This window comes from Monodon monoceros, unplaced genomic scaffold, assembly GCF_005190385.1.
Source record: "Monodon monoceros isolate NGI ecotype Baffin Bay Population unplaced genomic scaffold, NGI_Narwhal_1 Super_Scaffold_22, whole genome shotgun sequence".
NCBI lineage: Eukaryota > Metazoa > Chordata > Mammalia > Artiodactyla > Monodontidae > Monodon > Monodon monoceros.
The window spans coordinates 91,077,126-91,090,269 of record NW_021703779.1 but is presented as its reverse complement, the minus strand read 5'-3'; the positions used below and the strand labels follow the sequence as shown (position 1 = coordinate 91,090,269).

The 13,144-nt window shown below is 44.9% G+C and overlaps 1 protein-coding gene across 3 annotated transcripts in view; it reads right to left on the bottom strand.

Moving 5' to 3' along the window:
• ATG4A (autophagy related 4A cysteine peptidase) overlaps positions 1-13,144 on the bottom strand; it is a 63,400-nt gene that overhangs the window by 13,757 nt on the left and 36,499 nt on the right. For 2 of the 3 annotated variants that reach the window (XM_029241238.1, XM_029241239.1), the window contains exons 3-9: positions 11,024-11,095; positions 8,844-8,942; positions 6,357-6,458; positions 6,063-6,135; positions 3,645-3,724; positions 2,761-2,948; positions 2,561-2,639 (exon numbers count right to left, since the gene is read on the bottom strand). In XM_029241238.1, coding sequence (XP_029097071.1) covers positions 2,561-2,639; positions 2,761-2,948; positions 3,645-3,724; positions 6,063-6,135; positions 6,357-6,458; positions 8,844-8,942; positions 11,024-11,095 — 693 coding nt within the window. The remainder of the gene's footprint in view (positions 1-2,560; positions 2,640-2,760; positions 2,949-3,644; positions 3,725-6,062; positions 6,136-6,356; positions 6,459-8,843; positions 8,943-11,023; positions 11,096-13,144) is intronic. The other variant, XM_029241240.1, reaches the window with a different exon arrangement.

Sequence of the window (13,144 nt, the reverse complement as noted above, 5' to 3'; positions counted from 1 at the left end):
AAAAAAAAAAAAAAAAAAAAAAAAAGTCCTAGAAATGATATGGGGACTAAATCAAGGTCTCTAATGAGGCCCAAGAAGAAGTGGCAGGCAGGTCCACCATCTGCAGACACTGGGCTCATGCGACGAATCTCCAGGTGGCACCCTCCACCAAAGCACAGGGGACAAACATTCTAAGCAGAAAAAAATCTCCCAGCCAGTCTCTCACCCTGGCCATAGTCTTGTGCACCAGGAGCTTCTCCCAGCTTCCCACCGGGCAAGAGGGCACTCGGGAAGCAATGTGGTGTGGTGGGCAGGGACGGTCAAATTGGGATCGAATCCTGGCTTTGCTACTTTTGAGCCCAGTAACCTTGTGTAAACAACCCCTCTAAGTCTTCCACTAGGCCTAAATGGAAATAATGATCTCTACCTCACAGGGGTGTTGTGCTAACTCTATCAATCAATCAATCTATCTAAAGCCATACATCTCTACATAACTATCGATATTAATCTATATCTCTCTATACATGTATATATGTTTTAATATATAATTGTATATTATATAATATAAATTATATATTTATATATAATATAGGAAACAATATATTATAATGACAAGTAATATAAATATATATATTTTTATACATGGAGAGAGAGAGAGAAAGAGGGGGAGAGAGATTGAGAGAGAACCCTCTGCAGAGTTCCTTGTTCAGAAAATGGCAGTTCTCATCTGTCCCCTCCCTTCAGACATTCTGCCAATCCAGACTCTCCCCACCCGAGCCTAATACAGTAAGGGGGTAAGTCAGAAAATGGGAGTTGAGGGGAGTTTGCAGCCTCAAGTGAAGGTTAAACAAAGGATTTATGGACATTAGCGGGCAAATGGGCACTACGTAAACCTCTGTCTTGGGAACTGAGGATTGCCCACACCTCTTTCAAAAGCAGTCCAACTCCACCAATGTCTCCCCGACCCAGTGGCCTCAGGAAACAGGAGGGCTATGCCAGCTTGGCAAATTCTCTCTGGGTAACTTGGGATAAAGGAGGCCAGGGTGCCCAGGATTCACTGAGATCCCTCCAAAATTATTCTCCAGTGTTTCCACCTTTTCCTCAAGCACAGACAATAGGAAATATATTTTTGCTACATTTTCTTTGACAGGAACCCAAAAGCTTAGAAACAGAGAACATCTAAATTTATAACACCCTAAATACTGGGGTTTGTACTTAGAAAAAGAAAAGCCTCCACTTTCCAAATGTTCCATCAAGCTGTAGTTCTTAGGATCGACCAGTAGATGGCAGCATTCGAGAGAGCCCCAGCAACTGTGGAGAAACCCTACCTTAAAGAGAGAAAGAGCGAGCAGAGGAAAGAGGCGCTGGGGTCAGGCTGGCTCTTTTTGCTGAGTGCTTTCCTGTGAGGGGACAACATGGTGAACTGGGGGTCAGCCCTGTCTTCCATAAACGGAACCTGAGACTGAAAGAGCTGACACTCTTTTCCTGCTGGCACACAGCTAGCTAGCCAGTGGGAGACTGACCGCATACGGGGCTGGGTCTGTTTCCACCCGCCCCACCTCCATGAATCTCCGAGGAGGAGATGAGTGGGGAGGTGACCAAGCCCATCTCACTCAGTCCTCTGCACATGCCTCAGGCCATTCCCCACGCCTGCTCTGGCTCTCCCTTGCAGTCTAAGCTCATAGCTTCCTCGAAGCCCACTCTGCGAGAGGTGTCCCGTATCCCACTTCCCTCACCGCACGACTCCCTTACTCTGCGGCACTAAGCAGGTGTCTAGGCCCTTGGTACTCAAAGCGTGGCACCAGCAGCACCGGCACTACCTAGTTAGAAATGCAGGCTCTCAGGCTCCACCCCAGAACTGCTGAACCCACATTATAATAGGCTCTCAAGGTGATTCACGTGCACATTAAAGTTTGAGAAGCACCGGGCTAGCTCCCGTCGTGTGCCAAGGGCCTTAAATGTCTCTGGTCACAGCTAGTGAGTAAGGTGGCTGGGTTTCCAGAGGCATCTACTGAGGCAGGTAATGCTGGGCTGCTCATCAGGATCCACATTAGGAGGTTAGTCGTTTTAAGGCTTAGCCTCCAGTATCAGGAAAGGGATACCTCTGTCTTCGCCTCCTCTTATTCTCACCAGAGTCAGGGCTCTGAACAATAAGCTAGCAACCCAAGCTGCATGAGCCTAGGAAGCCAGAGGACGGCTCCTAGCCTGAACGCCCGAGCCCCAGTAAGAGGGGTATCGGCAAGGCCAGGGGAGTGAAGCCCTGCCACCCTGGGCGCCACAGGAAAGAGAGACAGGTGCTGAAGCAATGCTATGACCTTGGGGCCGTCCAGTGGGAAAGCAGCCATGGAACCATCTTGTCAAGAGGCAATGAAGCAGAGGCACTGAAGGGGGATCTGCTCTCTGTCAGGCACAGGTAAGCGTTACTCTCCAGGCCAGAGACAAGATGAGCTGCCCAGAGGCCACAGCATCTCCAGGCTAGGTGAGGGCCCCCTAAAACTGGAATTGCCTGGTCTCCCGTGCAGACCTTCTGCCCACCCTCCCCTAACCCATGATGACTTACTTGTGATTCCTCTTTTCTTACCTAAGAATCCTATGAAATAATAGGCGTTATTTGGTTTTCCTCCTAATGCCCCTAAAGACTGTGGCATCTTAAAACACTCCTGGAGGGAAAGAGAACGCAAGATTCTCAGCTCATGTGTGGACTGCTGCTCACGGATCTCCGTGCTCACATGGCGGTGGGATGGGCGGGCAGCAAGCGGCTTGGGGAAAGGTGCGACTTACTTTGAAGGCGTCGACATAGACAGGATTGATTTGGTTTATGCCCAGGCGGAGGGGCACAATGAGCAGCAAGGGTTTCCAGGCTGGAGAGCAGGCAGAGGGGCCCTTACTCTGGGTCGAAGCATTCAGAGACTCAGGGGGGCTCTCAGCAGCTGTTTCGGCACTCAAGGGGAGGGTGTGGCACATTTTTTCTAGAAACAGAAGAGAGCTGGGTAAATAAGGGGCATCCAGCCCTAGGAGATGTGCCAAGGGCAAAACTAAAGGAGACCTCACATGACAGCCGCTGCCTGGAAGGCCCTTCCCACTGCCACCGGGGCCCTGCTGCCCGACCTCCTACAGGAAGCCCAGGCCACTCCTCCAGCCCTTACTTCTCCTCCTTCTGGCAACTGAACACTCACTTACCTCTTGTCAGATATTATGGGCTCACTGGGAGAATCTCATTTCTCAACCAGACTGCAAGGGCCTTGGAAACAGGGACTGTATCTGTTGGTCCCTCTAACCCCGTGGCAGGGAGCACAGGGGGGCTGCCACAGAAGACCTGTTTAACTGATTACCCGCACTTGGGGAGTCCTGCAGGGAAAGGGTCTGGTGCCTCACTGAGGGGCAGCAGAGATCCTCTAATTGTTTTCTCCCTTTCAGAAAGCTGAAAGGGAAGAGAAGAAGGGGCACAGGGAATGATTAACCGGAGCCCAGTGCTCCCCTGTCCTGCTAGATGGGCAGGCCAGAGAGTCGTGGGGCGGGGGAATGGGGGCGTGTATGTATCTTCTTTCTCTTTTTCTCCCTCGCTTTCTGTCTTTCTCTCCCACCACGCCCCACACACATTCTGAATGGTGAGGAAGAACCTCATCACCCAGCCACCCGAGAAGGTAAACTGGCCCGGGACTCACTGATATCTTCAATAACCACGGTGTTATCCATTGAAACATAAACAGCCAAGGAATTCCATTCATCAAATAAAGCAAGTTTTCTGCAAAGCAACATACAATGAAGTCACAATTGGGGAAGATGGACATCTTGGCAGGAAGCAGTACAACCTATGTATGCCCAGCGTTCCTGAAGTTAGTGAACACTGAGCCACAGAGAAGTTGGGATTCAGGTCAGGTCTGGCTCCCTTGCCTGAGCTCTGGAACATTCTATGTCCAGGGACCTTGCGAATGCCAGAGGCACTGTTTCCGCACCTCAAAAATAAGGACTGCTTTACAAAATGCAAAAGGCTGCCTTGCTAAACAATGTTACTCCTACTGGGCGAAAGAGAGAGGTTACCAGTGCATCTTCTCCCAAGAGATTTTGTTTTCTTTTCTTAAATAAGAGACATTCTGACTTACTCCTTTTTTCAAAAAAAGAAAACTGTTATTAATATACACATATATATATTTGTTTAGGAGCATACATAATACAAACAATAAGTTCTAGGGAAATCCGGGGTGGTGGGGGGGGGGAGAGAGAGAGAGGTGATCTCTTCTGTCCCTTCCCACATGCGGTAAGGATGCTGTCCCAGGAGACTTGGGCCGCAGATGGCTTCAGTGCCGGGCCTTGCTGGTCAACAGCTGAAGACAGAGCATGCTGAAGTGCATGACTTCAGAGGAGATTAGAAAGAAAACCCCTTTAAAAGAGAGATTATCTGATGTCTGAGTAAAGTACCTTGTCTATCTCTCCCTTATTTCTTTCTCCTCTTGCCAGTATGAAGAAGACATGTTTACCCTGGCTACTCTGGAATTCTGCAGTAAAGCCCAGTCTCAATGGCCAACAAAACAAAACAAAACAAAAGACACATTCTCTCCCAAACCAAAGTAACTCCCAAGAAGAGGTTAATTACCATTATATTTTAATTTCATTTAATGTAGTATCTTTCCCCCAAAATAATAATGACGACATCATCATCTACTGTTGTTAATAACAATCACGATGACTCCGAACACACTTAAGTTCTTTCAAAATGTATGTTTCCATTTGCTTGTTGTGGGAAGCTCAAAATTTAGAAGAAAGAAGCAAATTCTGAGGGATGTCATTTATAAACCAACCATATCAAGCTAGGTTTTGGGCTCGGCACAGCCATTCTAATCTTCTACACTTTCTGTCCTGGGTTCCTACAGTGGTTCCCGAAATACCACCAGATCCTCACTCAGCAGATCAACAACACCCCAAAAACCACTACGGACCAAGGTAAGAAAGTGGTCTCAGAGAGGCTGCACTGTTAGCAGAGTAATGCCAAGATACAGGTTTCACTTGGGTCCCCAGGAAGTCCAGACTACTCCCCTCAAAAGCACATTTACAAAGCATTCCAGTTCATTGAAGGTTGGCTAATAATTGAAACAGTGCCCCATCTGTATTTTGCATGGAGCAGGTCCCATCATCACACGCCAGAGAGCCAGGAATTGAAGTAGCTACCAAAGGAGGCTAGACGGTTTCAATTTTCTGATGCCTAAATCCAGCCCCAGATTCTATCTGCCATTTTCATTCATTCATTCATCAAGTATTTACTGAGCACTTACATGTGCCAGGCAGTTTCATGTGCTAATATTACAGGAGTGAACGAGGCAAATACAATCTCTGCCCTCATGGAGTTCCCATTTGGTGATAGGTTGTCAGAAAGGAGAGTGACAATAGGTGAGGTGGCCTGCAGGTGTAGGTGCTGATGCCACTCACCCCATTGATTTCCAAAGCATCGGTCCTGGCCTCTCCATGTCGCCTGTTGCTGTGGGAGGTGAATTCTGAGACTTAACAGGACAATTGCGAAAGTACCATGCTGGGGTACCTTGAGTCTCCTAAGAGATGACAAACTGATTCTAAGACTCCCTTGAGGTTTGTCTCCTCTAATAGGTGGTGAGGTCCTTGAAGCAAGAACTACACCTAGTTTATTTCTGTGCACTCAGTACTTAGGGCAACAGAGGCACCCAGTAAATGTTGAATGAATCAGTGAAGAATTTTTTTTTTTATATACCATACAGGGTGGGAGTCTGTGTCTTGCCTAGGCTGGCTCAGGCTTCCCCGCTTAGTGCAAACCCTTTGGCTTCAAAGTGACCCTCAGGCTGACGGCTGAGCACGTGAGCACCAATCTACAAGTGGGATACGGAATGAGTCCTGAGGGGCCTCCCCATAGACTGGTACCAATGACTATAACTGTGATTTACCAAGACAGTTGCCCACACACATTACACATTTCAAAGAACTATCTGAGCAAAATGGTACAGATGTTTGGTGGCTTAGTGGGATGGCAGGAACAGCTGGGTTGATGGGATGTTGAGTTGGTGGAGGGAGGCATAGGAGATGGTAGAATAAGGCGCATGACAGACTCTTTTACTTACTTTAACACCTGTGCAACTGTATTTGGTCCAAACCATTCGCCAATTGATTTCCCTTCTCCTACACCCATCTGTGCTGTTTTTATGTGGAAAAATAATAAACAGGTTAGCAAACCACCAACTCCTAATTTTTTGCATAAATAAGTAGATGGGACGACTTAGTAGAGCCACATATAAAGCAGGGAACAAGAAAAACAAGTACAGCAATGTAAGCTGAATTTCACATACAGGGTTCCTTTCCTCTTAATTGAACTACAGAACAGAGAGACAGCCTTTAAACTACTCATGTGACCTTACCCATTTGATGGATAGAGTAGCAACAGTCTTTTCTATCTAGGAAGCACTGTAGGATTTGTTGGTATTCTTTGGGTTGTTCTTTCTGTCTCTCCCAGTTCCAGTCTTTTTAGGAAAAAGAAAAAATGAGTTAAAATCATTTTTATAACTGCTTGTTATCTCTGCACTCTTACTGGGACTACGAGGTTAGAAGGAAAACAAAGGAGTTACATGTAGAAGGTGGGAGCGATCAAGTCAGAACATTCCTAAGTATCTTTAATGTTGATGACCAAGACATCTGGAAACTGATTTCTTTCAAAGACTCACTGGGTATAAAGTAAAAGCAAAACAAGAAGTTGACCAAGGAATTGACTTAGCCCACGAGCTTGAGTTGGATAAATATTACATGAAGACAGTGTCACAAGGCCTTTCTGGTCAGCTACTCAGTGAACAGGAGGTCACCACAAAACCTGGCAGTATATCCGTGTCTCACCCAGACGCTGTTATGTCTCATGTCCACACAGACAGCAATGGCTTTAGTTCGTATATTTTGCCAGCATTGCCCACAGAGTCTCATGGGGGGAAGTGCTCTTCTGACACATACCTATTCCCAGGGGAATATACACAATTTGCAACTAAGGAAGCTTTTTTTTTTAAATGCATGATGCCATTTTTACACAACCTTTTAAAAAGGCCACAATGAGTTTGGGAAAAACAAATACCTTTGTTATCAGGTGTTCCAGGTTTCCCTATGACCAAAACTAAAATAATTACATCTGTGGGGATCCTATCTGTGCCTCAGGCACAGCCCCCCAAATCCGATAGGGGCTGCTTATCGCTTACTGAGGACAACTGCAAAAACTCTCGTCGTCACTGCTGTGGACAGGACGCACTATTCCCATTCCCTCAGCTCTAGGAACTCTGTCTAATGGGACAGATTTCTGAAACTTATTTTGCTTCCAAGACAGAAGTTTCTCTCCTGAGGTTTTAGAGAGCATTTGAATTCACAACTGAAATCTACTTGAAGCCAAAGGCCACTATCTCCAGAGTCTTTAGTTCTCTTCGCTTCTAGTATTTCTGAAACCAAAGTTTTAAACTTCGTATCCAGCAGTCTTCAAAGGGTGAAGAACAGCCAACTGTTTTTCATCAGCTACCAAACTGTCCAAGTCTGGGGGAAACCCTGATTAGCTGGCTTCTAAGTACCACTAAATATTTACTGATGATAGTGATAAGTGAACACCCCACCTCAACTGTAAAATAACCAAATAGGAAACACTCCAAAATACTTCTTTATAAAATTACATCTTCTCATTCGTCTTAGCTACAAGATCTATTTCCACATTCTTCCTGCTACTTGCTTTTATATTAAGACAATTGAGATTGCTGACTGTGGGTTTTTTCCCCCAGTTTGCTTTCCACAAAATTCACTTCCAGAAGAATCATCTTGAAGTGTTTCATAAATGAGAAAGTTAAACAGTAAGAACAATCTGCTCCAAGAAGTATGTGTACAGTAGAGAAATCGCTGGACAAGGAGTCAGAAGACCTGCATTCTATTCCCAAATCGATGCCTTCTTGCTGTTTGACCCAGGGCAAGTCACCTTACTTCCTGAGCCTCAGTTTCCTCATCTATAAAACAGAAATTATGATACTACCCAGGGAACACAGGCACAGGACATCCTAAACCCTGAAAAGAAGGCACGAAGCCCTAAACTCTCCCCAGCCTCTTCCCCAATCTTCTCTGGGAACCGCAGGAAGATGTGTGAGGTTGCGTAGTCCCGGACAGGGAGCGACGTTTTTGTACCTCTGAATCTCAAGGAGCAAAAGCCGATGAGTTCAGCAGCCCAATCTCACCCAAGGTGTTCTTTCACTCCCTCATCCCCAAGGCAAACCAGACTTTCACCCAAGTGCCTGAACTGGCATCTACCCAAGGTCAGCCTACAGATGCCGACAGGGAAGCACACGCATGTCTTAAGAAAGCAAGACTCGAGAGTTCCAACAGTGATTACTGGAAGGTTCTTAATGAAGCAGCCTCCTGAGGAAGGTGATTTAAGGATTTCTTCATCATCGAATGGACATCATCAGTGAACCCAAACCAAAATATCTCCCTCATTAGGCACTTCCTTTAGGTCACTGACATCCTTCACTAGGCAGATATTTTAAATGAGGTCGAAAAACAGACTTACCACCACACCCTTCTTCCTGCTCCCTTTGTTATCTGACCTGTTTAAGGACTCACGCGAACAATAGTGAAGATGGAAACTCTAAATGATACACCTGCCTCAGCGTTCATCTGCCCCAGGAAAATAAGTCTCCAGCTTGGTGAGTCACAAGGAAATGCCGGCTGTTTTCTTCTCACGAGAGGTTTTGTCAACTTGTCAGCCCCACTACTTGGACTTGCAGAGAGCACTTCAGGACCTGCAGCTCTGTTCCCTCGGCACCAGCGCTAAACTACCAGCAGCAAGTGTGACTGCAGAGGTCTCTGAGGCAGTTTCCAGAACAAATTTAACTCACCCCTGCCCAAGTGTCTGCAGATAAGGGCTTGAGCCAGCATCATCTGTCCACAGCGTAGCATACATCCCCAGCCGGCGTCGGACGAAGGGCCCGTTCCCCCTGTTGGCAAAATGGATGGGAATGAATATGAGTTCCTTGAACTGCCCTTTCCCGAAACATCAGCATATTTGGGAATCATACAAGACAGACAGGCACACATCCTCGGAATAGAGAGGCAAGAGATATGGTCAGACATCAAACAGGGTTTGTTACAGGGTGGAACTTGCAAAGATAATGCTGAGTTAACCAAAACAGGTTCTATGGCCAAAGGAAAACAAACAAATGAACAAAACCTGCCCCTTATGTTTTCTGCCTAGAGACATCCAGGTATGTGTACAGTTTTGGTATATGACTAACATGTATGACTACCAACACTTAGTCCGTGCCATGTCATCACCTGCTTGACCGAACCTGACTTTTCACAACTCACTTCTCGGGGAGGGCAATCTTACCTTAGTTAAGGAATAAATGCTACCAAACTTGATTACCAGAATGGTCAAGGAAATCTGGAAGGCTCTTGACTGTTCTAAATATACATTATGAAGGTCTGAACAGTAAGAGGGAGAATGTAAAATAGAGGAAAGAGTCCTAGATTAGGCATCAGAAGACCAGTCTCATCTGTAGACTGGGGATAATAGCACATGCCTTGCCTACTATTAGTGGATATTGTAAGAATTAAAAGAGAGAGTATAGAAGTGTTCTACAACCCACTCAGGACGATGTAAATATTTGGTGTTATGAGTATGGTCATAATTAAAAATACCACTAATAAATTAGAAATGTACTACCTTTTTAAAAGGCACAAAGCCAGTTAATAAGACAACGGGTTCCATTTTAAGAACACTTGATGTAACAAAAATCCCATAAACATGGCCAGGGTGAGCCTTTTTCAAGGTACCAGTGAAATGAGATAACTTGGATGGTGGAAGAGACATTCTGCTTTCATTGCTTCATTTCCCAACATGGAAGTGGAAAAGTATGCTGTAAGCATGGTCTCACAAGACTAACTGTAAAGGGGGTCATCAACCACGTAAGACAAGTGGGCCAAGGTGGCCGCTCCTTTCCTTTTGTTGTGGGGACTGAAGGAGAGTTGCTACAACAAGATGGGAAAGGTTGAGCCAATTTGTGAGCTGGAAGGGGAGTCCTTTGGCTCTTGCTAATGGTGGGATTATGGGCCAGATTAGTATGGAAAAGATGCAAGGAAGCCCACATTAAAAAAAAGATCATCTCTTCCAAAACATTGTCAGAGTTGAACTGCAAATGTTTTCAAATCTTGCAAAGATCTCTTCACCCAGAAAAAAGTTTAACAGTTTAGAATCACTGGGTACTAAAGATTGTTCTTTTGCATATTTTGCTCAGGTACTTCCTGTGGAGAGCAAAAAAAAAAAAAATGTCTGTGTGAACTTCACTCTTTGCTCTTATCAGAAAGGTTTATTTCACTCCGGTTACTAGGTCCAGTCCTGGACCAAAATTAGTCAGACAGGTTTCCTCTTAGAATAGCTTCCACCATTTGAGTTTGGTGATCCTTTCCTACAGTACCACGAGACTAGGAAGAGGTCACCCTACTTGCAAACATTTCACAAATTTTCTCTGGAGGGATCCTATTCACTTAGCTCATTGAACTGTCCTTTTTTCTAGACAGCAGCTGGTACCCTTAACTGACTAGAATTAGTTCCAAGCAAGTCCATTATAATTCATCTCCCAGTGGCAAGATGTTTTCATCTCACAGGGAAAAACAAAGCAAAGGAATTATTTTCTTTCCTTCAAGGTACAGCCATCTTTAATAATCAAATATCTCCACAAAGCAGTGGATTATAATTTAATAGATACTGTCCAAATTAAAAGCTTGACTTTTGCCTTGCTCTTAGAATTAAAAAAAGTAACACTTCTAAGTGCCTGAACACTTGGAGGTGGTTGGGCTCAAAAGTATACTGGCATTACACATTAACACCATGGAACCATACACGACGAGGCACGTCGGCAATGAGATTTCTGGATGAAGCATAAGACTTAACTACTCCGCCACATTAAATTCTTCGCCATAGTGAGCTGTTAGTTCTGAGGTTTCCTTGATGTCACTGATAACCTCAGGAAAGCTATCTACAAAGAAGAAAGCACGGTATAATAAATGATATACCTACCAATTGGTGAAAATTTCCTTCTGTATGTAAACCACAGACGAGCACTTATATCAGACAACAGCTTAGATTTTTCTGTAATTAAATGTGAAATTAAAATTAAATCATCGTATCCCATCTGAAGATATCTGCCTTTGATTTCTGAGCCAGCAGCAAACTCAATTTCAAATAACCAGACAATTCCATTGTTATGAGGCTAAGGGAATTTCATAGGCAACCCAATCTCATTTTAGCCAAATAATTTCAGCATTTCCTCCCATGTATTTTTCTTTGTTTGTTTGTTTGTTTGTTTGCGGTATGCGGGCCTCTCACCGTTGTGGCCTCTCCCGTTGTGGAGCACAGGCTCTGGACGCACAGGCTCAGCGGCCACGGCTCACGGGACCAGCCGCTCCACAGCACATGGGATCCTCCCGGACCGGGGCATGAACCCGTGTCCCCCGCATCGGCAGGCGGACTCTCAACCACTGTGCCACCAGGGAAGCCCCCACCTATGTTTTGATCAGAGCTACTGGCTAGTACAATGATGCTGAGTGGTTCCTGCCTCCTTCTCACTGACAGCCAAAGCCCCAACAGGTACTTAACACTGGGGTCACATGGCCAAAAGACAAGGACTAGGAAAAGCGAGGATCCTGGATAACCTGCTCACAAGGCAATCAGCCCCTGCCTGAATGATGATGGTTGGTTGGATCTCTTATCCGCATCCACTGTCTGTTATCTAAAACTAGGGATGGGTCGTGTGTGTGTGTGTGTGTGTGTGTGTGTGTGTGTGTGTGTATGTGGGGGGGGTACACACAAATGTTTAACTATGAAGGAGATGTCCCTGCTAAGCAAATTAAGTGTATAAGAAATTTATCAATACTATGTACTGCAACTGGCATTTTTAATCTAAATGGATGTATAACATCACAAATGCTTTTGTATATTTTTTTCCAAAGCATGCTTTCTTGTATTTCATGGCATAAATTTACTTTGATGGCCACAAATCTGGCATCCACATGTCATCTGTACTTAGATGTGGTTCTGTCTTCCTTAGTCTTCTCTCTCCCCCTTCTCAACAACACACCTATATTTGTATTCTATAGAGAACTTATAGCCATTGCACTTTAAAAGAAGAAAAGGAAGTTCAATTTTAGCCAATAGTCTCTATTTTTTCTCCTGCCTTTCCTTTGAACAAATCAGAAAGTTGAGCTGTCTGGATTTTCCTTCCCCTTCATGTCGCCAGTGCCTAGCACATTATGGGAAGCAGACGTAAAATGGTTAAGAGCAAGACTTCTGGAGCCATATTCTGCCTGGGTTTGAACCCTGACTCTACTACTTACCAACTGTGTGGGCTTGTCACTTAACCTCTCTAAGCTTCAGTTTCCTCATCTGTAAAATGGGGAGAATGATCGTACCTACTTCATAGACTTATGAGTATTCAAAAAGATAACACTACATGGAAAGTAGTAGCTTACATGGTACAGTATGCAGTAAGCCTGAGGTAAATGTTAGCTGTTATTATATTCCCTCCTCTCAAATGCTCACGCCACTCACTCCTTCCTCTGATATTCTCTATGTCTTCCAGCTTGCCTATATGCTAGAAAGTCTGGGGAAAAGTTGTATAGACATTTTAATAATAATTTCACCTTGAAAGGCCTTTTCCAGCCTAACGTTTGAAAATGGGCATATTTGAGGACATGGAAGCAACCTAAGTGTCCCTCGACAGATGAAATGGATAAAGAAGATGTGGCACGTATATACAATGGAATATTACTCAGCCATAAAAAGAAATGAAATTGAGTTATTTGTAGCAAGGTGGATGGACCTAGAGACTGTCATACAGAATGAAGTAAGTCAGAAAGAGGAAAACAAATACCGTATGCTAACACATAATTATGGAATCTAAAAAAAAGATGTTTCTGAAGAACGTAGGGGCAGGGCAGGAATAAAGATGCAGACATAGAGAATGTACTTGAGGACATGGGGAGGGGGGAGGGTAAGCTGGGACAAAGTGAGAGAGTTGCATGGACATATATACACTACCAAATGTAAAACAGAGAGCTAGTGGGAAGCAGCCACATAGCACAGGGAGATCAGCTCGGTGCTTTGTGTCCACCTAGAGGGGTGGGATAGGGAGGGTGGGAG